Source organism: Pongo abelii, chromosome 16 (assembly GCF_028885655.2).
Source record: "Pongo abelii isolate AG06213 chromosome 16, NHGRI_mPonAbe1-v2.0_pri, whole genome shotgun sequence".
In the NCBI taxonomy this organism is placed as follows: Eukaryota; Metazoa; Chordata; class Mammalia; order Primates; family Hominidae; genus Pongo; species Pongo abelii.
The window spans coordinates 69,421,092-69,445,881 of NC_072001.2; the positions used below are offsets into that span (position 1 = coordinate 69,421,092).

General features: G+C 42.9%; 1 protein-coding gene across 1 annotated transcript in view; it reads left to right on the forward strand.

The window, feature by feature from the left end:
- Positions 1 to 52: 52 nt before the first annotated feature.
- Positions 53 to 24,790, forward strand: part of DIS3L (DIS3 like exosome 3'-5' exoribonuclease) — a gene marked incomplete at its 5' end in the record, with an annotated part of 40,190 nt that continues 15,452 nt past the window's right edge. Inside the window, 8 exon segments of the mRNA NM_001133251.2 lie at positions 53 to 215; positions 1,467 to 1,620; positions 12,599 to 12,727; positions 14,463 to 14,598; positions 17,793 to 17,969; positions 20,030 to 20,108; positions 21,027 to 21,206; positions 24,402 to 24,571. Of these exon segments, the coding sequence (NP_001126723.1) occupies positions 77 to 215; positions 1,467 to 1,620; positions 12,599 to 12,727; positions 14,463 to 14,598; positions 17,793 to 17,969; positions 20,030 to 20,108; positions 21,027 to 21,206; positions 24,402 to 24,571 (1,164 nt within the window).

A 24,790-nucleotide genomic window follows, 5' to 3' on the forward strand; every position in this document is an offset into this window, starting at 1 on the left:
CCGAGGGGCGGGTCCAAAGCCGCGGCCTTGCCTCCGCCGCGCCCGCCACTCCGCGGCCTCCGGGAGACACGCCGCCATGCTGCAGAAGCGGGAGAAGGTGCTGCTGCTGAGGACCTTCCAGGGCCGCACGCTGCGGATCGTGCGCGAGCACTACCTGCGGCCCTGCGTGCCCTGCCACAGCCCGCTCTGCCCGCAGCCCGCCGCCTGCAGCCACGGTCAGGGCCGGGGCGGGGGCGGGGACGGGGCCGGCGGGAGCGGGCGGCCGCAGTGAGGGGCTGAGCGCGGCCCGGAGGCGGAGCGCCAGCGGCGGGGACACCGAGGCGTAGGCCCCGCGGCCTGCGCCCGCTCGCCGGCCTCACCCCCGGCCCTCTGCCGGTCGGGACCCAGTGGCCCGGGTCCGCGGCTTCCGGGGCGCCCGGGACACCCCGACTGCTCCGCCCTGTCCAATGGGAGGGCCCGAGAGGCCCGCACCCCATGCCGGAGGCCGGGTGGTTTGGCGTCTCAGAGGGGCCCGAGGGCGCGGAAGCCGAGGCCTCCTCCCGCCGCAACCTCGCGCGGTGGAGAAATGGGGAGGTCCCGAGCTGGGAGCCCGCGGGAGCTACCGGCCAGCTGCTGCCGCTGCGAAGCTGACATCGCCTGCTTTGCAGCCACAGGTTTCCTGACCTGCCCGCACTGGTGCCGCAGACTTTTCCCCCAGTGGAGAGCCACTTCACCGTACTTTTGTGAACTCTCTGGGCCCGCACTGGAGCGGAAGGTCACGGGGAAGTTGGACTGGGGACTCTTGGGCCCCAGTCCTTGGTTTCTAGGCCGCAAGAGTGGCCGATAGAACGATGCACGTTACTGGCTTTCTTCCCCCATGGGAGGATGAGCATGGGATGGGGGTCCTTGTCAGCGAATGTGGGGAATCCTCCAAACATTGTGATTAAGGTGAACATTTCAGTTAGAGCTTGGCTAACCAGCTGTCAGTTGCGGGTCTGGTGGAAACCCCACCTCTGCACGGTGCTTGCACGGAGCATTTTCTCTGTTCAATCTTTCTGGCCCTTGGAAGGCTGCTGAGCACGTGCAGAAGCTTGACACAGAGCCAACTTTAAATTGCTGGGCATCATACACAAGTGGTATAAATATGGGGGTGCTTCATTTGAATGTGTTCGTCAATGATGAGTTAACACTGAAATATTCAGGTTATGCTGAAAATGTGCTTGTTCGTTGTTAAATCAGCCATCCTCTCCGGCACCTCTGGCAACACCATAAACCACGTTGAGCTTGTATTTATCACAGCTTCCAGAAAAATGAGGGTGCTCAATATACCTGAACTTTGGGCCTCTACCAAAGTAGATTTGTCTTTTAAAAACTCCCACCATGGAGTTAAGACTGGTAGTTATTTTGCATGCCAGAGCACCATGACATTTAAATAAACCAGGTTTGAAAACATTGTCTAATCTCTTAAATTTTGAATTATGTTTCAGATGGGAAACTCTTGTCTAATGATGTGACTCATTACGTGATCCCAGACTGGAAAGTTGTTCAAGATTATCTTGAGATCCTTGAGTTTCCTGAGTTGAAGGGAATTATTTTCATGCAGACAGCTTGTCAAGCTGTGCAGCATCAAAGAGGCCGGAGGTATACGTTTTGCATTCTTTATTTCTATATGGCATAAGTTTCCCCCACCTTAGAAAAGGTCCCTTGTTGGAGGGGGATGGGAGGAATTCATTATTTTGTCAGAAAGGACTTTTAAAACTAATTTCGTATTCTCTTTGATAGTGAGGAATGCAGTAACATTATTTTATATTTCTGCTCCAACACCTGGCCAAGAGATCTGACTGTAGATCAGTAAACTGCAGTGTCCCCAGTATGTGGGTATTTAAGATTCTAGTGTGAATTGGCTTTTGGCTTGCATTTTTATAGTGGCAGGGTTATTGCTTATTTCTTGTTGATAGTGTGTATTATTTAATCTTATTTATAGATACATTGTTTCAGAAGCATACATTCTTTTCTTGGGGAAAAGAGTACTTTATTTTTAAATTTTAGACTCCTTTATTGGGGATGCAAATTGTACTTGTAATGATTTATTCAATGAAACCAGAAATAGCTTGTTTTATTTTTAGATTACTAGTGTAACTACCAGCCATAGTCATTGTATTTGCTAAACAAAGGCTTTCTAATTGAACCAGTCTAAAATTCTTGCCTTGTACTTAAATGAAGAATAGTTGTCTACGTTTTAAACAAATACTTTAAGAAACGATTTTGCTTCCTTTAACGTTGGGAAAGGTTTATGACTTGAACTTAAGACTATATGGAAATAGCATATTAGAATTATACATCCAACCTCTTAACACTCTAAGTTATTTAATAAGCACCAACTATGCATTTATTCTTTTTTAAAATGTTGTGGTTTCTTCAGGCCTTGGTAATAAAAGATGAAGTGTTTTTATTTGGATATGAAAATGACAAATTGTCCTCTTATTATATGCTCAGTTCAAAAAAAAGTACATTAACCAGGTTGTGTGCAGGTTTTTTCAGATAGAATATTTTTAAATGAGCTTCAAGTTGATTTTGTTCAGACACCAAGATATAGATGTTTATACACATCCAAATTTAAATGCTGCTCCAGGTGTCATATTTCAGTTTCTGCTACTAAAATCAATTTGTTGTTATCATTCGGATTGCTAACACACTGCGAGCCTTTTCAACTTCTGTTTTCTAAAATATTTTGAATGTTAAGGATTGTTTTAGAAACCAATTCCTGGGACATTCAAAGACAAAAAGTTGGAATTTAAACGTTTTTTTCCTCCTGAACATTTCAAGAGTAGTTAACTTGATGAAAAACTATTGGTTTTCCACTGCCTTACCATGTCTTTGAATATACTGAATGTGAAAACAAAAGATGAGGAGTTATGAAATAGGGCCATATGATAACACCCTGATTTTGTTCGTTGGGTAAGCACTTTTTAAGCTCTTAGTTCCAGGCCTTGGGGAATAAAAAAAGAAGTCTTTTTTTTTTTTTTTTTTTTTTTTTTTTTTCTTGAGATGGAGTCTGGCTCTGTCGCCCAGGCTAGAGTGCAGTGGCGTGATTTCAGCTCACGGCTCACTGCAACCTCCACCTCCCAGGTTCAAGTGATTCTCCTGCCTCAGCCTCCTGAGTAGCTGGGATTACAGGTGCATGCCACCACACCCGGCTAATTTTTGTATTTTTAGTAGAGATGGGGTTTCACCATGTTGGTCAGACTTGTCTCGAGATCCTTACCTCATGATCTGCCTGCCTCGGCCTCCCAAAGTGCTGGGATTACAGGCATGAGCCACCGTGCCCGGCCCAAAATAAGTCTTAGTCCCACTCACAACAAACGTATTGTTTTGCTAGGGTTAGATAGAAGAAACAAGACAGTTATTATGAAGTGCCTTAGACACACGAAGGATAATTTAATGTGGACTATGCAAAGTGCAGAAGTAAACGTGGAGTGGAGCGATTAGGCCGGAAAATCCTTTGGGGGAAATGGATTTGAGACTGGTCTTTAAGGTGTATTACGAGTATGATTGAACAAGAGGAAGAAATCAGCAAATTTGGGACTTGGCACTTTGTTTACCTGTTAAGCAACCAGCAGGTGCATTCAGGTTGACATAGCTAAATGACCCAAATTGTCTGAGCACTAGAAAGTCTCATTTATTGAAGGCTAACTTTCAAATTAATAATAGGCATTGAATACATAAGATCTGGGAGATTTGCTTTATTAATTCAGCCTTCCTAAGTGTTAAGTGTAAGTTATTTGACTTTTTTTAATTGACAGATTAAAATTGTATATATTTGGCCAGGCCCAGTGGCTCATACTTATAATCCCAGCACTCTGGGAGGCCAAGACAGGAGGATAACTTGAGCCCAGTTCAAGACCAATCTGTGCAACATAGTGAGACCCCTGTCTCTATTTAAAAACTTATTTTAAAAAATCATATATATTTATGGTATACAACATGATGTTTTAAAATATGTATACATTGTGGAAAGGCTAAATCAAGCTAATTAGCATATGCATTACTTTATATACTTACCATTTTTTTGGTGATAATTAACTTTTTATATTTAACTGAACTTGGCCTAGCAGAAGCTCTCTAGGGTTTTGTTCATTTAATGTTGGGGAACATTTTGTTTTGTTTTTCAGTTCTTCCTTGGAGATTTTTGAGATGCGAGTAAATAATTCATTTTATCCAGTATGCTTTTAGGAACATTCTTGGTTAGGAAAGTTTTGTCAGTTAATAATCGCTGGTCCCGTCTGGTGTCTGGTATAGGATGCTTTGCTTGTTCCTTTTGACTCCCTCCTGAATTCCTTCTGTATAGCTTCAGAGAGTCTCCATATTTCATGCCTCAGTTTCATGATGGTATATAAGATTGGAATCAGGCCAGGCTGAATGGCTCACGCCCATAATCTCAGCACTTTGGGAGGCTGAGGCAGGTAGATCACTTGAGGTCAGGAGTTTGATACCAGCCTGGCCAATATGGCGAAATCCTATCACTACTAAAGATACAAAAATTAGCCGGACGACGTGACGCAGGCTAGTAATCCCAGCTACTCAGGAGATGGAGGCAGGAAAATCGCTTGAACCCGAGAGGCGGAGGTTGTGGTGAGCCGAGATCATGCTACAGCACTCCAGCCTGGGCAACAAGAGCGAGACTCTGTCTCAAAAAAAAAAAAAAAAAAAAAGATTGGAATCTTAGAATATTATGGTTGGAGAGATCTGAAAGGTCACATGATCTAACTCCCCATCCAGTACCTCAGTGTTCTCAACATAAGTGATATATCAATCTTGTTTCTAAAAGAAAAAAATCCTCCTGGATACCCAGTGTTATTTTCTTCAATTGTTATTTAAATGTGTTTAAACATAAATCTCACATATAAGTCCTCATGTTTAAGTGCTTTAATACAACCCTAGTTTAAGTTAAATAATCAAAGTTACAAAATCAGAAAACTGCAAATGAACATTATTCAACGTGACAGATAACATTGTTTTGCTGAAATGAAATCACCAGAGTTAGGTTTAACAATGGAAAAACATAGCCTTTAATCTGGTTATATTTGTAATAAGATTTCCCATTTTGACTTCAATAATATCAATGCAGAGAATGCTTGTTCTCATAAGTGTATTGCACAGAACAGTATGACTAGTGTCAGGTCTTAAGTCATTCAGGATAATCACATGTTCTGCCATCTAATAATCTTCAAATAAATGCTTATTTAATGAGGAGTCCCCCTGACAACTCTGTAAGGCTGTTTTGTCCACCATATTCATGTGTTCACATGTGTGTTGGTTTATTCAACAAATGTTCACCAAGAGACTATATTTGCCAGAAACTGCTAGCACTGAGGGTACAGTGGCGAACCAAAGCAGACAGAGTCCTGGCAGGATGACAGGCAGTAATCGGGCAATTACACAAACAGATGCAGAACTGCAACGGTGACAAATGCACTGAAGCACAGGGACGGGGCGCCAGGAGTGCCCAGACCACCCAGGGAAGCAAGGAAGGGCTTTTCTGAGGGGGACGCCTAGGTGGAGGTCCAAGGATTGTCATAAACCAGGCAGAGTGGAGGAAAGCTTTCAAGGTAGAGGAAAATGGGGCCCATGGGGCCCATGGGGAGGGGCCTGTGGCACACCCCAGGGGCCGAAAGAATGCCTGGGTGGGATGGAAGGCCTCATGGCCTCAGGGCTGTCAGGGAAAAGTTTTAAGCAAAATGGGATAACATGATCAGATTCCTGTCCTAAAAGGATTAGTCAGCAGTGGTTCACACCTGTAATCCCAACACTTTGGGAGGTGGAGGTGGGTGGATCACCCGAGGTCAGGAGTTGAAGACCAGCCATGCCAACATGGTGAAGCCCCATCACTACAAAAATCCAAAAATTATCTGGGCATGATGGTGGGTGCCTGTAATCCCAGCTACTCAGGAGGCTGAGGCGGGAGAATTGCTTGAACCTGGGAGGTGGAGGTTGCAGTAAGCCAGGATCACGCCATTGCACTCCCGTCTGGGCAAAAGAGCAAAACTCCATCTCAAAAAAAAAAAGGGGGGATTACTGGGCCAGGTAGAGAAGAGGCCTGGAAAAAAGAAGGGAGGAGGCTTTTGCTTTAGTCCAGATGAGGGAATGTTGGTAGCTTAGAGATAGAAATAGATGTTTCCAAGACCTATTTAATAGGTAAAAATCTATAAAACTTCCTAAGTGTATAAGTAAGAGAATTGAAAACATGTCAACATTGAAACTGAAAACATCATACACAGCCGGGCATGGTGGCTCACACCTGTAATCCTAGCATTTTGATGGGCCAAGTTAGGCGGATTGCCTGGCCTCAGGAGTTCCAGACTGGACAACACGGTGAAACCCCATCTCTACTAAAATACAAAAAATTAGCCAGCTGTGTGTGACGCGCGCCTGTAGTCCTAGCTACTCGGGAGACTGAGACATGAGAATTGCTTGAACCTGGGAGGCGGAGGTTGCAGTGAGCCGGGATCGCTCCACTGCACTCCAGCCTGGGTGACACAGCAAGACTCCATCTCCAAAAATAAATAAATAAATAAAAATGAAAACATCATACACAAATGTTCATGACAACTTTCTTCATCACAGCCAAAACGTGGAAACATCCCAAATGTCCGTTAATTGATTATGGTTAAGCAAAATGTGGACTATCCATATAGGGGAATGTTATTCAGCCATAAGATGGAATGACGTACTGATACATGCTACAACGTGGATAAACCACAAAAACATGCTAAGTGGAAGAAGCCAGCGCACACATAAAAACATCATGTGTTGTATAATTCTATTTATGTAAAATGTCCAGAATAGGTATATCAATAGCGACAGAAAGTAGATTAGTAGTTGCCGGGGGCTGGGGTCAAGGGGAACAGGCAATGACTGCTTAATGGGTGGATACAGGTTTCTTTTCCGAGTGATTAAAATGTTCTGTACAATTAGATTGACGGTGATGGTTGCATAACTGTGACTATACTAAAAACCACTGAACTGTATGTGTTTTAAGGGCAAATTTTATGGCATGTGAATTATATCTCAATAAAGCTGCTCTTTTTAAAAATCTCTAGAACTAGTGATAGATTTAGGTATGTGAGATGGCGGGGAAGGTGGGGTCAAGGATATCACTGAGGTTTCTGGCCTACATGACTGGATGGAGAGAGGGAACGCTAGAGGAAGCCTGGGGGCAGGGGAGTCAAGGTCGAGAGTTTGAAGTGTCTCTGGGGCATCTGAGAGGGCCACACTGACGCCAAATGGCAGTGCAGTTAGAAGGCAGTCGTTCAGATGGCCCCAAATGTACTCCATAAAAATGTTTTGTGAGTATTGTCTAATATAAATGGCAATATAAACTTGTAGAAAACTCAATGGTGTCTGAAGGTAAGTCTGTGAGACCCTACCTGGGTTCTGCAAAATCCAGGTGGTGAAATACACTTAGTACAGAATTCACTTTGTAGGTCTTTCCACTGGTGTGGGACTCCCACTTCCAATCCTTAGAGAGAACAGTCAGCAGCGGAAAGGGATGTTGCATCTGTAGGTAAGGTCACCACTGAATAAAAATAGTAAAAAAAATCAACCTAAAGAAGGTAGATTTAACTGCCCCTCTAAGAAATTGCTTAAACATTAAGATGATGGAGTTTTAGAAAACATCCAAGCCAGTCCAAGGAACTAAGATTTTTCTGTAAGAGTTGAATTTATATTTATTTATTTATTTATGAGAAGGAGTCTCGCTCTGTCACCCAGGCTGGAGTACAGTGGTGCCATCTCAGCTTACTGCAACCTCTGCCTCCTGGGTTCAAGCGGTTCTCCTGCCTCAGCCTCCTGGATAGCTGGGAATACAGGCACCCACCACCATGCCTGGCTAATTTTTGTATTTTTAGTAACGACAGGGTTTTGCCAACTTGGCCAGGCTGGTCTCAAACTCCTGACCTCAAGTGATCCTCCCGCCTCGGTCTCCCAAATTGCTAGGATTACAGGCATGAGCCACCACTCCTGGCCTGTACTTGACTATCTGAAACCATTGTTCTCCTGTCATTCGGGTCGAATTTGCTTAAGGCACATGGTGCTGTTTGCTGACTCCATGCAGTATATTCATCTATCTAGTCCCATCATATGCACTACAAAATCCTGACTAGCAAAAAATATGACTATATCATATGTATGCGCTATTAAATTATAACTGTAAGCCCACATGTCTACAAGCAAACCCGACTGTCACACTCAGAGTGATTCGCTGTTTGTTTCCTGCTTTCTGCATTAATATTCTTTTGCTGTTTGTTCATTTGTTTTATCTGGCTGATAGGTAGCTGACAAATGGAAGCTTGCACTAAAAGTCTAAGAAAATGTATATGGGAGTGAAACTTAAAATTGAGAACATTTTTTAAGTGATGTATTTTTCTAAATATTAGGAAGGATTGTCATTACTCTAATCTGGTAGTAACCCCTGGGTCTGGCTTGTGGCAGGCACATCAGTATTTGCATAGAACAGAATTCAAGAATCCCTGGGTCTGCACGGTGGCTCATGCCCAGCACGTTGGGAGGCCGAGGCAAGAAGATTGCTTGAGCTCAGGAATTTGAGATCAGCCTGGCTAACATAGTGAGACCCTGTCTCAATACAAAAAAACAAAAAAATTAGCTGAGTGTGGTGGCCTGCATCTGTAGTCCTAGCTACTTGTGAGGCTGAGTTGGGAGAACACTTGAGCCTGAGAGTTTGAGGCTGCAGGGAGCCATGATCGCGCTGCTGCTCTGCAGCCTGAGTAACAGAGTGAGTTCCTGTCTCAAAAAAACAAAAGCAAAAACAAAAACCCTGGGTCTGAAGTGAAGGTGTGAAAACAAATGCAGTGATGTCTGTGAAGCTTAGCAAAAGGCAACGGGGCTCTGGAAATGTCACTTTATTCAGGGGCATTATTATCCTGCACTTGGATCACTGTTATCATGTAGGGCTGTGCATTCATCTGTTCATTTGGAAAGCATTGATTCAGCACCTGGGGGTAAAGCACTGAAGTAAAGCCTTACTGTCTGCTGTCTCGCACGTTCCGCCCTGCTCTCGTCTCTTGGGCCCTTTGTCTCCACTCACTCTTATTCATCCTTCAGAGCTCATGGGTCACCTACTCCAGGAAGCCTTCCCATCCCTCCCATCTTCTCCTTTCAAGCACTTATCCCACTGAAATGGGTGGTTCTGTGTTATGTTTGGTTTGTTTTTGCCAAGTAGCATAGCTTTATTTTAAATTGTGGTAAAATGTACATACATAAAATTGTCATTTTAACTATTTTTAAGTGCACAGTTCAGGGGCATTAAAAACATATGCCTTGTTGTCAGCCATCACCAACATCTGTCTCCAGAACTTTTCATCTGTCCTAACTGAAACTCTATACCCCTTAAACACTGTCTTCCCTCCTTGGCCCCTATTCTGCTATTCTAGTTTCCATCTCTATGAATTTGACTACCCTTGGTACCTCATGTAACTGGAATGACACAGTGTTTGTCCTTTTGTGAGTGGCTTATTTCACTCTGCATAATGTGTCAAGGTTCATCCATGTTATAGCATGTGTTGGAACTTTCTTCCTTTTTAAATGTGAATAATATATTCCACATTTTGTTTATCATCCATTGATAGATTGCTTCCACCTTTTGCCTGTGTACTGTGAGTAGTGTTGCTATGAACATAGGTATACAAATGTCTGTTTGAGTCCTTGCTTTCAATTTGGGTATATACCCAGAAGTGGGATTACTGGATCGTATGGTATGTCTATTTTTCCTTTCTTTGCTGCAGACATGGGGCACTGCCCTATCTATGCTGTAGGACACTATTCAGATGCAGAGAATGTCTAGTTGCAGTGGATGTCTAGTTGGTGTTCCCAAGGGCATTCAGTGCAGCAGCCCTTACCTCCCCCAGCAGACCTGGCACATAGAAGCAAAAATTTGTTAAATGAAGGATGCTTAGCAAGGGAGATCATTTGTAAGCAAATAACTACAGTAAGTTCAAGTGCTTTGTAATGATGCACAAAATATGATGGTAGGTAAAGGGAACAAAAACTTCTAGGGGACAAAGTCAGGAAGAACAGGCAATATTTTTTCAATGTTTTCTCTGAAATAACAAATTGCAGATGTTTATGAAATCTCTCCAAAAATTGCTCATATTACTTAACAAATAAGTGCTCATTCTTAAAATTCTTAGCATTACCAAAATGTGTAAGGCAGAAAGTGAAAGCCTGCCCACACTATTAACAGTGTGGTATAAACTCTTCTAAGAGGCGTTTAAAATAAGTTTTAAATGTGTCTTTATCCAGGCATGGTGGCTTACACCTGTAATCCCAACACTTTGGGAGGCCAAGGCAGGAGGATCACTTGAGCCTAGGAGTTCGAGATCAGCCTGGGCAACATGGCAAGACCCCGTCTCTACAAAAAAAATTCAAAAATTGGCGGAGTGTGGTGGAGTGTGCCTGTAGTCTCAGCTACTCGGGACACTGAAGTGAGAGGATCATCTGAGCCCAGGAGTTTGAGGCTGCAGCGAGCCATGATCGTGCCTGGGTGACAGAGTGAAACCCTGTCTCAAAAAAATAGGGTCTTTGTGAAAGTGGGAAAATTACTGATATAATATGTTCTACGCATCTTGAGGGGTGAGGGAACAGCTTTTGTTTGTACAAGTGGAATTCTGTTAAGAAAAGCTGCCATTCACAGAAATGAAACTGAATCGCTTTGTTTATTAAGATATTTTATGGCCGGGCATGGTGGCTCATGCCTATAATCCCAGCACTATGGGAGGCCGAGGCGGGTGGATCACCTGAGGTCAGGAGTTTGAGACCAGCCTGGCAAACATGGTGAAACCCTGTCTCTACTAAAAATACCAAAATTAGCTGGGCGTGGTGGTGGGTGCCTGTAATTCGGAGAATCACTTGAACCTGAGAGGCGGAGGTTGCGGTAAGCCGAGATCATGCCACTGCGCTTCAGCCTAGGCAACAGGGTGAGACTCCATCTCAAAAAAAAAAAAAAAAATATTTTATAAGTTGCTATTTATGATTCTTTTCACAGTGACTCAAAATTAGAATGACTAAGAAAATAAAATCTATTTCTTGTTTTCTAATAAAGTGTAAGACCACACAGATTGGTGGTCAGTGTTTATGTATTTAACAAGATTCGTTGGGGAGTTCTGCCTTTGCTTCAGCAAAAAGACTTCATTTTTAAAACTTTATGGTGGCAGGCTGGAGATACAGAAGAAAGGGTACAAATGTTATTATATTAAAAGACATGTTAAATCTGATTTAATATGAATCCATTTTTATTTTATTTTTATTTTGTTAGAGACAGGGTCTCATTCTGTTCCCCAGGCAGGAGTTCAGTGGCACAATCATAGCTCACTGCTGCCTCAGACTCCTGGGCTTAAAGGACCCTCCTGCCTTAGCCTCCCGAGTAGCTGGAACTACGTACCACCGTGCCCAGCTAATTTTTGTATTTTTAATTTGTGTAAAGATGGGGTCTTGCTGCGTGGCCCAGGCTGGTCTCCAACTCCTGGGCTCAAGCGATCCTCCTTCCTCAGCCTCCTAAAGTGCTGAGATTACAGGCATGAGCCACCACACCCAGCAAATTCTTCTTTAAATAAGCAGTTGACTCCCTTTAACATAACTGAGTGTTTTCTGTAATTTTATATTATCCAGACTATTGAAAAGCACCTTTTTAGAAACTGACCCATAGGAGACTTGATGTTTGATTTGTGGCTTCAGCCAGCATTGTGGGAAGGATCTTTTTTGTTGTTGTTTTTTGAGACAAGGCCTCACTCTGTAACCTAGGCTAGAATGTAGTGGCGCAGTCACAGCTCACTGCAGCCTTGACTTCCCAAGCTCAAGCAATCTTCCCACCTCAGCCTCCCAAGTAGCTGGGACTACAGGTGCACGCTACCACGCCTGGCTAATTTTTGTATTTTTTGGTAGATACAGGGTCTCCCTATGTTGCCCATGCTGGTATTGAACTCCTGGCCTCAAACCATCCTCCTTCCTCGGCCATGGGAAGGATCTCTTGATGGACAAAACCTTAAAACTTTCTGTTAGTTGTCTGACAGATGAGGCTAGCTCTCATTTATGTAAATCAGGGTGGCTGCATAAATAAAATTCACAGATAAATCCCCAAACTTATTTACCTTACATGTTCTTTTCTAGGGCTGCCAGCAAAAAGTCAGATGTATTAATGCTTAATGACATTTATAGAACAAAGTGAGGTCCAAAAATAAAGTGCTAAACTCTCTGCTTGCCTCCATGCACTCAGGCTCTGAAGAAGGAGCTAGGCAGGGTAAGGCAGTAGAATTACATAATAAAATGGCTGGAAGTCTCTGAAGGGGAAAGGAGAGAGAAGGAGTGTAATTGATCTGCAAACTAATTAACTAGGCCCTGCCCAAGCACCTTCTAGCAGGCAAAATCGAGAAACAATAGCAGCTGGATAGGACTGAGCACACTGAGACCAATATAAATACATGTTCTTCAGGTTTAAAGTAATCAATCTTTTGCTCTAAAATACCCCATCCTTTTTTGATCCTTAGCAAGAGATAGCAGTGGATGAGTACCTGCTTTGTTAGATTTATTTTTCTCCTCCGTGTCACAGACAGTATAACAAACTGCGAAACCTGCTGAAGGATGCGCGTCATGATTGCATTCTCTTTGCCAATGAATTCCAGCAATGCTGCTATCTGCCACGGGAAAGAGGAGAGTCCATGGAGAAGTGGCAGACCAGGTATGGCCCTGACTTGCTGCTGTTTTCACACCGTCGTCTTCTTTCATTTCCTCATCATTGGCTGTTTGGGAGTTGATCTAAATAGTCTGCTAGAACAAACCAACAATTATTCTGGAACCATGATTAACACCGAAATGCTTACCATGTCAATATTTCAGATATATCATTTGAATATATAACTGATACATTTTTTAAAAATTGCAGTTAGGAAGATATAGGTACCCAGAATATGTTTGCCCCAGACCCTAGCAGCTATCAGGATAATTCCAGTGATCTAGAAGTCATAACTTTAATGCATGTATGTATGGAGAAGGCAGAAGAGCTCCTTTTTTGTTTTTTTATTTTTTTAAATTTTTTTTTTGAGACAAGGTTTTTTGCTCTGTCACCCAGGCTGGAGTGCAGTGGTATGATCACAACTCACTGCAGCTTTGACCTTCCAAGCTCGAGTTATCCTCCCACCTCAGCCTCCCAAGTAGCTAGGAACACAGGCCAAGTAGCTGCCACCACACTCGGCTAATTTTTGTATATTTTGTAGAAATGGGGTCCCATTATGTTGCCCAGGCTGGTCTTCAGTTCCTGGGTTCAAGCGATCCACTTGTCTTGGTCTCCCAAAGTGCTGGGATTATAGATGTCAGCCACTGTGCCCGGCCAGGCTCCTACTCCCAGTCTTATTAAACTAAAACTGGTCATTTAATTCTGAAAAAGCTGCTTCAGGAAATACAGTGTCCTGATTTAAGTCTGCTGAAAGCAGAGCCTAAAGCAAGTCCTTGAGTGTGGAGTGTTTATGTGGAAAGCAATTCCCAGAAGCAGGAGTGAGGAGGCAGGGAGAGTAAGATGGAGATGGAGATGGAGGGAAGGTGGTAAAGGATGTGCTGCTGCTGCAGGAAACGAAGGCTCCATCAGTGCTGCTGAGGAGCCACATGGAATGTGCCTCAGAAGTTACCTTGAAAGCTGGGCATGGTGGCTCACGCTTATAATCCCAGCACTTTGGGAGGCTGAGGCAAGAGGATCAGGAGTTCAAGACAAGCCTGGATAACATAGTGAGACCCCATCTGTACAAAAAGTTAAAAATTAGTCGGGGATGGTGACGTGCATCTGTAGTCCCAGCTACTCAGGAGGCTGAGGCAGGAGGATCACTTGAGCCTGGGAATCGAGGTTGCAGTGAGCCATTATTCACCACTGCATTCCAGCCTAGGCGACAGAGTAAGACTCTCTCTCAGTCAGTCAATCCAGTCCTGCACACAGTTCTCCAGACCTGTTTCCCAGTTCCAGTGCTTTTTTGGAAGATTTCCAGGCATTTCACATGGTTCCATATCAGACCCTATTGGATTATGATCTTCAGTTACTTGCACCTTAGTTTTTCTCTTAGCCAAAGACTTCTTCATCTTTTAAGCCTCACATAACATAGTTTGTCATCTTGTGTGCTGCCCCAGTTAAACGGTGTAAAAGATGGCAGAGCCTCATGGTTTCTAGGCCATATCAAGAAATGAAAGTGGTTGCAGTGGTGGTTGGATGTCTTAGGGAAGAGAAATCAGGTTCTTTCTGGTTCATATTTGTATCCCCCAGAGCACCCAGCCCAGGGCTTCTTTATAAAGGATACTCCAGAAGTATTTGTTGAATGAATGGTTATCTGTATAGACCAAAGAATAGCAAATTAAAAGCCAGATGTGAAATTCTGAACAAGAGCTTGTGTTTGTCTGCCCGGGGAGAGCTCACATGCACTTTGCTTTTCCAGGAGCATATACAATGCAGCTGTTTGGTACTATCATCACTGCCAGGACAGGATGCCGATTGTTATGGTGACGGAAGATGAAGAGGCAATTCAGCAGTATGGAAGTGAAACAGAAGGAGTATTCGTGATTTCTTTCAAGGTATTTCCAGATGTTGTATATGTATGAGTGCTCATTTTTTAAGTAGTACCCATAAGGCTCTAGATCCCTTTGGTAACACAGAAAAGAGAAAAGAGGAATAGACGTTAAGTTCCATTTTGGCCAGGCGTGGTGGCTCATGCCTATAATCCCAGCCCTTGGGAGGCCGAGACGGGAAGATCACTTGAGCTTAGGAGTTCAAGACCAGCTGGGCAATCTAGTGAGACCCTATCTCTACAGAAAAAAAAAAAAAAATATATATATATATATATATAAAATATATATACATTTTTATATATATATATAAAATATATATACATTTTTATATATATATATAAAATATATATACATTTTTATATATATATAAAATATATATACATTTTTATATATATATAAAATATATATACATTTTTATATATATATAAAATATATATATAAAATATATATACATTTTTATATATATATAAAATATATATACATTTTTATATATATGTAAAAATATATATATACTTTTTATATATATATAAAATTGTATATATATATATGTGTGTATATATATATATATAAAATATATATATATATGTCTCCAAGCATGGTGGCACACACCTGTAGTCCCAGCTACTCAAGAGGCTGAGATGGAAGAATCACTTGAACCTGGGAGATGGAAACTGCAGTGAGCCATGAACACACCACTGTACTAATGCCTGGGTGACAGAGCAAGACCCTGTCTCAACAAATGAAGTTCTACTTCTTCATTATGGCCCAACTATTTAATGTTGGCTTTCACAAATTCAGACCAACTTTGACTATAAGGCCCACAGCATCTAATACCAGCCAAGTAAACGCCTACTGACAGTAAACTAACATTTATAACTATAACAGTAATAGTAATGGTGATGATGATGATAATAGGTTGAATAAAATTGCCAATATTGTCGACCTATAAAATGGCAGTGTGATGTGGTTCTTCCTAATGGTAATAACCAACACATCTATGCCAGCCACTTTTCTGTGTGTATTATTTCATTTAATTCTTGCAACAACCCTATGAGGTAGGTATTATAATTTAATCTTATTGGTAAGGAAATGGAAACACAGAAAGGCTAAGTAACTTGTTCAAAGTCATACAGTAGAAAATGGTAGGGCTATGATTAAAATCCAGGCAGTCGGACTCCAAAGCTCTTAGCCACCATGCTATACTGCCTTCCAAGTTATTTTTCTGAAAATACACATGAAACAAACTGTCTTAAAGGCCAGTCTTTTTTTTCAACTGTTCCTCACTCTTCCCCACTTGTGAATGTTCATAGGGGTTAATAGGGATAAATGAAAGGGTTGAGATGTGATATTATTTACGTGAATGCTGTCAGATCTGCTTGGTACAGATCTCAGACAGGAGCGGCATTATCAGTGACCATTTCTTTGGGCTGTCTCAGCAACGCAGTTCTTCCTATCTCTTAGTTACCTTTTGTGAGAGTAGGATGACTGTTAATCTCTCAACAGATCGCTGGTTGCTTCTGTCTGCCCAGCTGGTCAATTAGGTTTCACTTGTTGATATCACTTTTTGGTGCCGAAACTAGAATAAGGCCCTGTATTACCTCTGTCAGTTTATAGAAAGTCTAGTTGGGTTTTGAATTGCAGATTCTATAAGGGTTCCCAGGTGCATATATTGCTAAAGATTTGCCAATAGAATTTTCTTGGCCCTGCTATAAAAAAGTGCTCTGGCATGCCAGAGAATTCCAGGGGCGCTGGATATTAATGGCAGTGTCACTTGTTTTTTCTGTTGCAATACATCATGTCTTGTTCCTGCAGAAGACAGTTGACTAAAAATTACATTTTTCTACTTTTTGTGAAAATTACTTTTCTTTGTAGTCCAGTGGTATAGTAGTTTTATTTTCTATAGCGTTTCTCAAGAAAACTGTGTGACCAAGGGCTTCATAGAGGTGAATGATAGTAGAAAAAAGAGATATTGTGAAGTTCAGTTGAGAGGGAAGCCTAGAATTCTCTGTGGGGACTTGAAGTTAGATGGAGAAGAGCCAAGATGATAAATCCCTCTTGAAGAGGTGGTTCATAATAACAAAGTGTAGTGTTGATAAGTGATAAGTGACCATAGAATTGGGGCAGTGACATTAGCACAGACAGAATTTCTGGAAGGAGTAGGGAAAGAAAGGAAGCAGTTTGAACAGGACTCTGAAATTAGTGAGAGAAATGCTGGAGTTGACAGAAAGTATAACCTGTTTTCTTTTCAATTTGAGAACAGAGAATGTGCTAGACTCTACCCCTCAGACTTAAAGTTGAGTTAAAATACATAAAAAAGACAAGAATGGCCTGTTACAGTGGCCCACGCCTGTAATCCAGCACTTTGGAAGGCTGAAGCAGGTGGATCACTTGAGCCCAGGAGGTCAAGGCTACAGTGAGCCAAGATCACGCCACTTGTACTCCAGCATGGGCAACAGAGCAAGACCAGTGAGCCAAGATCATGCCACTTGTACTCCAGCATGGGCAACAGAGCAAGACCCTGTCCCTTAAAAAAAAAAAAAAGACAAGAATGTACACATATTGCTGGGCACAGTGGCTCACGCCTGTAATCCCAGCACTTCGGGTGGCCAGGGCAGGAGGATCACTTGAGTCCAGGAGTTTGAGACCAGCCTGGGCAACATAGTGAGACCTCATCTCTACAAAAAATAAAAAAATTAGCCATGTGTGGTGGCATGCGCCTCTAGTCCCAGCCACTTGTGGGGCTGAGGTGGGAGGATTGCTTAAGGCAGGGGGAGGTCAAGGCTGCAGTGAGCCAAGATCACGCCACTGCATCCAGCTTGGGCTACAGAATGAGGCCCTGTCTCAAAAAAAAGTACATATAGGCCATTGTCTGCAGCAATTAGATACACATAAAGACAGGCTGCCTGGACATGTGCAGATGTGTAGTGTGTGTGGAGAGAAAGAGACTTGAAAGCACAAAGTAGCCTAGGAGGTGGAAGTGTTCCACGGTGGAGTGGTTCTCCTGGGGCTCATTTGGCAGGCTCAGGGGTTAATGTGGTAGTAGAGAATGAAGGGTGGAGTGAGGCTCAGGAAGTCCTGCTCACTGAGCACCCCTTCAAAACGGCAGGCCAGCAATTCCTAGTCAGGAGTTTCTGTCATAGTACCATGATGAAGAATCAGTACCTTCTGACCATGTTTCTCTGTGCCTTTATTAAATTCAGAATTACCTGGACAATTTCTGGCCTGATTTAAAAGCTGCCCACGAGCTTTGTGATTCTATCCTTCAGTCTCGACGGGAGAGAGAGAATGAGAGTCAGGAGAGCCATGGAAAGGAGTATCCAGAACATCTTCCCCTGGAAGTGTTAGAAGCTGGGATTAAATCTGGACGGTATATCCAGGTGAGGGTGGTAATTTAGAATGTGTCAGGGCTGGGCACGGTGGCTCACGCCTGTAATCCCAGCACTTTGGCTAAGGCTGATAGATTGCTTGAGCCCAGGAGCTGGAGACCAGACTGGGCAACACAGTGAAACCCTGTCTCTAGAAACAAATTTTAAATTAGCCAGGCGTGGTAGTGTGCACCTGTACTCCCAGATTACTTGGGAAGTTGAGGCAGGAGGATCACTTCAGCCTGGATGGTTGAGGCTGCAGTGAGCCATGATTGTACCACTGCACTCCAGCCTGGGTGACAGTGAGAACCTGTCTCAATTAAAAATAAAATAAAATAAAATAAGAATCTGTCAGGACCAGCCAGTATGTTTTCTCCTCTTCTTACTGCGTGCTGTCACAGGCCTCTGATTTCACAGGCTGCAGACAAGATGGGCATGAGTAAGTCAGGGCTGTAAGTGTTTCAGGTGGCTTGGGAGTCATTCTTTCCATAGACACTGATTGCCCAGCTTGAAGCTACTCTGCGATGATGTCCTTAATTCTGTTGCATATTGAACATCATACAAGCAGACTGTGAAAGTCGCCTGGTAAATGCCTCCTGTCACTAGAAAAAAACATATCTCTTTGAATCAAGGTCTGGAGGTTTGGTGATGTTGTAAAATTGGTGAAATTTAGCTTCGTTCCTCCTTTGCCATTTTTTTCTCTGCCCCTTTCAAGGACCTCTTTGTGATCCTCCCAGGACCCTAGAACCCAGATGCTGTCAGGGTCTTGGGAAGGAATCAGATACAATTTTTATTCAGATTTCAACAGTTTTATATACACTCATTTATGTGTGTATGTGTGTGTAGCTCTATGCAGTTTTATCACATGCATAGATTTGTGTATCCACCACCATAATCAAGATGCAGAATTGTTCTATCGTGGATTTTGCATTTCTAATGAGCAACTCAGTAGATTGTCAGCCACAATCTAAGAACATCACTCCAAAGCCCCTCCCTAAAAGTGTGGGGATTTTAAATGAGTATGCCTTAGAGAGGCTAATGTTTCCAACTTAGTAGTAAAGTTTATGGCATTCTTGGGAGGACTTTTTTTTAATTTTAATTTAATTTAATTTATTTTTTATTTTTTTGAGACGCAATCACCAGGATGGAGTGCATTGGTGCAATCTCAGCTCACTGCAACCTCTGCCTCCCAGGTTCAAGTGATTCTTCTGCCTCAGCCTCCTGAGTAGCTGGGATTACACGTACATGCCACCATGCCCAGCTAATTGTTGTATTTTTAGTAGAGACAGGGTTTCACCATGTTGGCCAGAATGGTCTCGATCTCTTGACCTCGTGATCCACCCACCTCAGCCTCCCAAAGTGCTGGCATTACAGGCGTGAGCCACCGTGCCTGGCCCCTGGGAGGTTATTTTGAGATAGAAGATTTTCAAAAGACTACTCATCAGTTACATAAGATAGAGCCTGGTACTTTCAGCACTTTGTATAGCTAAGAGTAGTTCAAAATGATGGTATTTTTCTCCAAAGAAAATAAACCTTAGTGATTAATATTATTCCTACCCTCGCATGGTGTCTCATGCCTGTAATCCCAGCACTTTGGGAGGCCGAGGTGGATCACAAGGTCACGAGTTCAAGACCAGCCTGACCAACATGGAGAAACCCTGTCTCTACTAAAAATACAAAAAATTAGCTGAGCGTGGTTGTGGGTACCTGTAATCCCAGCTACTTGGGAGGCTGAGGCAGGAGAATTGCTTGAACCCGGGAAGCAGAGGTTGCAGTGAGCTGAGATTGTGACACTGCACTCCTGCCTGGGTGACAGAGCAGGACTCCATCTCAAAAAAAAGAAAAAAAAAAAGTGTATATGTGTGTGTATATATATGTGTGTGTGTGTGTGTGTGTACATCTCGAAAAAAAGAAAAAAAGTGTGTGTGTGTGTATAATTCCTAAAGGGATCACAAACCTTAAAAGAATATTATGGGGATGTTTTCACATAATTTTAAAAACTGGACCTTTTGGAGATAAACCAGGCGGAAAAGAACATTTTTCACATTGATTTTTTTAAATTATGATTTTAGGGAATTCTGAATGTCAACAAACACAGAGCCCAAATAGAAGCTTTTGTTCGACTTCAAGGAGCCAGCAGTAAAGATTCAGGTTCAGTATAAACCTTACATAAATTTCCATACTCCTTTTTTATTCTGATGTTATACAATGAAGAAAGCAAAGTTGAAATTGTCATGTTATATGTGCCCTGTTATGTATGTCTACATACATTGGGTATGTGGGATTGTGGTGGGGGGTGGTTCCCCTAGCTTTTTGTCTATAATTTCTGATTTTATTGCAATAAATTTAAACTACAACACAGAGAAGCAAAGTAACTTGCCCAAGGTAACACACCTGGTAAGTGGTGGAGTTGAATTTGTAGCTAAGGCAGTTTGGCTGTGATTTTAACATATTACTCTGTGTTGCCTCAATGTGCTATATTGCTTTATTGGAGTAAATTTTTTTTTAAGTAATAAAAATGAAAAAATGTGTAAATAAGTTGTATCACAATCAGGTGTAGTTCTTAGTTCTGTAATGACAGGGTGAAAAAGAAACCCTGCTAGTCAAAGGAGCATGGCTGGGTCAAGAGAGAATGAGAAACTGGCTTTCTTCGGGCCCTTGCTCGTCAGCATTCTCCCTGTCGGTTCTGCCCTATCTATAGTTCCTCAGCCCACTGACCACTCCCTTGGCTGTGTTGGATCCTAAAGGTGTTTGACAGAAGTCCAGCATAGGCTCACACGGTTGCATGCAGGGAACTAATACCTTATTAAAAGGTGGTGAGAGGGGTGGGGATTTTTTTTAAAAGATGATTGAGGGTGGCACTCATGAAAGCTCAGTATACGGTATGACATGGTGCCAGCAATTCTTCATTCCTAGCCTGCAGAACAAAAGTTTGACTCTACCTTTGAAAGAAAGAAGCTTTACCTGCAGGAGTGCTGATTAGACTTCGAGTATATCATGCGCAGAATGCCTCACTGGTGTGCCATTCCCTTGGCTTTATGGTTGTTTTCTGTGCTGCCCCAAACACAGATTTAGTCAGTGACATCCTAATCCACGGGATGAAGGCTCGAAACCGCTCAATTCATGGAGATGTGGTAGTTGTGGAGCTGCTCCCTAAAAATGAATGGAAAGGAAGAACTGTAGCCCTGTGTGAGAATGACTGTGACGACAAGGCTTCGGGCGAGTCCCCAAGTGAGCCCATGCCTACAGGTGAGCCAGCTGGAGAGCCACTCCGATGTCCATTTTTCTTGTGGAATTATATTTGTCTTCTCTTTAGCAATCCAGAAATACTGCCCTTATTTTATTTATTTATTTAAATTGACAAAAACTGTATTGTGTATAATATGATGATTTTTGTGTATTTACTGTGTATAATATACTATGATGTTTTGATATAATGCATTGGAGAATGCTAGACTGAGCTAATTAACCTATGCATTAACCTCACTATGTGGTGAAAACACTTAAGATCTACTCTCTTAGCAATTTTCAAGAATACAGTACATTGTTATTAACTATAGTCACAGGTTGTACAATAATAGTTCCTAACACGAGATATAGTCTCTTCCCCTCCATTATCAGTTTTCCCTCTCTGCAGGTTTATTTGACTCTCATCAGCACCCAAATATGCTGTAATGGCTTCCATCTTAAAATCAAACCAAAAATCCTCTCTGAGTCCCACGTCCCTTCCAGCTGCTGCCCCTTATCATTAAAGTCAGAGTATAGTTAACTCCACGTTCTCTCTTCCTCCCTGCTGGTCTCTCATGCCTGCCATTCTGACACCTCCTAAGCCCTACTCCTCTAAAATTGTTCTTGCCAAGGTCACCAGTGACCCCATTGCCTGAGCACTGGTCAGCCTCCATCGTCTGGAAGCTGTCAGCAGCATTTGGCGGGGGGCCCTCTGCCTTCCCTGGGGCTCCTCCCAGTTCTCCCACCGTGCTGGCTGCTCTTCTCAGTTCTCCTCCTGGCTCTCCATCTCATTGTCTTCTTGGATGTGCAAGGGCCCCACGCTGGATCTTCTGTTCTCTGCACTCTCTCCCTCAGGGATCTCCTGCGGTCCTTTAATTTTGTATCTCTGGCCCTTCCTTGGCGTCCAGTTTTGTTTACTCAGTTGTCTTTGGCATCTTCCCCTGGATGTCTAATGGGCATCTCAGACTTAACATGTCCCACACAGACTCCTGATTTCACCCCTAGACCTGCTCTTCCCGACGTGTTCCCCAGTCTCAGTAAAGGGCAAATTCATTCTTGGTCAACCCAAGACACCTTGGGGTTATCCTTGACTTTTTTTTTTTTTCACTCATCAGCAAATGTTGGCAACTCCAACTCTAATGCATGGCCTGAATTCAGCCACCTGCCACACTTCCCCCACAGCTCTCCCACTTCAGTCCACTGGCACCTCAGGATTGTCGAAGCAGCCTCCTCACTGCTCTTCCCGCTCCCTCCGTTGCCCCTCCCCATGTAGTCTTTTCTCCACTCAGAGACACAGTGATCCTTCAGAAAGTGAGTTGAGCTGGGTGCTGTGGCTCACGCCTGTAATCCCAGCACTTCGGGAAGCTGAGGTGGATGGGTCACTTGAGGTCAGGAGTTCGAGACCAGCCTGGCCAACATGGTGAAACCCTGTCTCTACTAAAAATACAAAAATTAGCCGGGCGTAGTGGTGCACACCTGTAGTCCCAGCTACTGGGAAGCTGAGGCACGAGAATCGCTTGAACCTAGGAGGCAGAGGTGGCAGTGAGCCAAGATCGTGCTACTACACTCCAGCCTGGGCAAGAGAGCAAGACATTGTCTCAAAAAAAGAAAAAAGAAAAAGAAAGCGAGAGTTGGCACCTGTCATTTCTCTGCTCAAAACTCCTCAATGGCTGGTTCCTGTTTCACTCAGAATAAAATCCAAAGTCCTTACCATGGCCTGCATGGTCCCACCAGCTGAGGCCACCTTCTGCCATTTTCCTCTTTATGCTTTGCTCCAGCCGCAGTGACAACTTGTTCTTTCCACCACCTGGATGAAGCTTTCCCCAAATATCCTCACATCTGTTTTCCTCACTTCCCTCAAGTCACTGTTCAAATGTCACTTTATTTAAAATAGCTGCCACTTCTGACCCTCTGTCACTCTTGATCACCTTACCCTACCTTGTGTCTTTCTTAGCAACTGTCACAACTTCACTTTTTTTTTTTTTTTGGTCTATTTTCCACCCCCACAGACACCCAAACTGATTTTATATAAACCCCACGAAATCAAGGACTTTGCCTGTTATGATGCTGCTATATTCCCTGTACCTAGAACAAAGCCTCATACCTGGTTGGAGCTCAGTAAATATTTGTGAAAAAAAAAAAAAAGAAAAAAGAGAACATTTTTAAGTATTAAAGTTTGGTCTCAGCTTCAGTCAGTGATGATTAAAGTGTTGTGTAACAGTCTTATGATCTGTACACTTTTCTTTGTATAATGGACCAAATAAGGTTAGCTGGTGAGAGAAGGCAAGAAAGACTGAAAACGTGCAGTTGAGGGCATGGTTTAAAACAAGAGTGAAAATCATTGACTTTTCCCAATATACCAAAATGAGATTGATAAGATAATGGCAAAAGAGAGAAAATGGGACAAGTGGATTCTAAATGTTATCTCAGGAAGAGAGAGCATACTGACAATGTTATTTTAAAAGTTACCCGTCTTTGCCGGGCATGATGGCACATGCCTATAGACCCAGCTACCCAGGAAGATGGATTGAGCCCAGGAGTTTGAGACTGTAACGTATTATGATAGTATCTGTGAATAGCCAGTGCAATCTAGCCTGGGCAGCATAGTGAGATCCTGTTTCTTAAAAAAAAAAAAAAAAAAAAAAAAGTGTTTTTAAATTATCCATCTTTAAAATAAAATACCAAGAAGGCAAATCTTCAAACATACCTTTTCTTGTTGTTATGTGTGTGTTTTGGTTTTTGTTTATGTGTTTGTTATTGAGACAGAGTCTCACTCTGTTGCCCAGGCTGGAGTGTAGTGGTGCCATCTCGGCTCACTGCAACTTCTGCCTCCCAGGTTCAGGCGATTCTCCTGCCTTAGCCTCCTAAACAGCTGTGATCACAGGTGCACGCCACCATGCCCAGCTAATTTTTGTATTTTTAGTAGAGGTGGGGTTTCACCATGTTGGCCAGGCTGGTCTTGAACTCCTGGCCTCAAGTGATCCTCCTGCCCTGGCCTCCCAAAGTGCTGGGATTACAGGCATGAGCCACCATGCCTAGCCGTTATTGTTGTTAATAAAAGCTTCCTTTCAAAAATGTTCTTGAGTTGGGTGGATGTGCTTGAAAAAAAATAGGACACTGTATTTCTTGTTATTTTCCTTACTGCTTGAGGTGGTCAGAGTCCAGATAGATGGCACCTAACCAATTAATGCCTTGTTTTGTTTTGTTTTGCCAAAGGTCGAGTGGTGGGCATACTTCAGAAGAACTGGCGGGATTATGTGGTGACATTTCCATCCAAAGAAGAGGTCCAATCTCAGGGCAAAAATGCTCAGAAAATCCTGGTTACACCTTGGGATTACAGAATTCCCAAAATTCGAATTAGCACTCAGCAAGCAGAAACTCTCCAGGTAGCTGGCATTCTACCTGTACTATGGGATCTCTACGCTTTCTCCTTCTGTCTTTACCAGCTTTCTAGCAGCACCAGAAAGCATTGTTAATTCCTTTGCATATAAGGAAATAAATTATTGATGGCATCTGGCATTCCAAGATACTGGGATGTGTTTTTTGGGGTTGTTTTTTTTTTTATTCTTTTGTTTTTCCAAGACGGAGTCTCACTCTGTCACTCA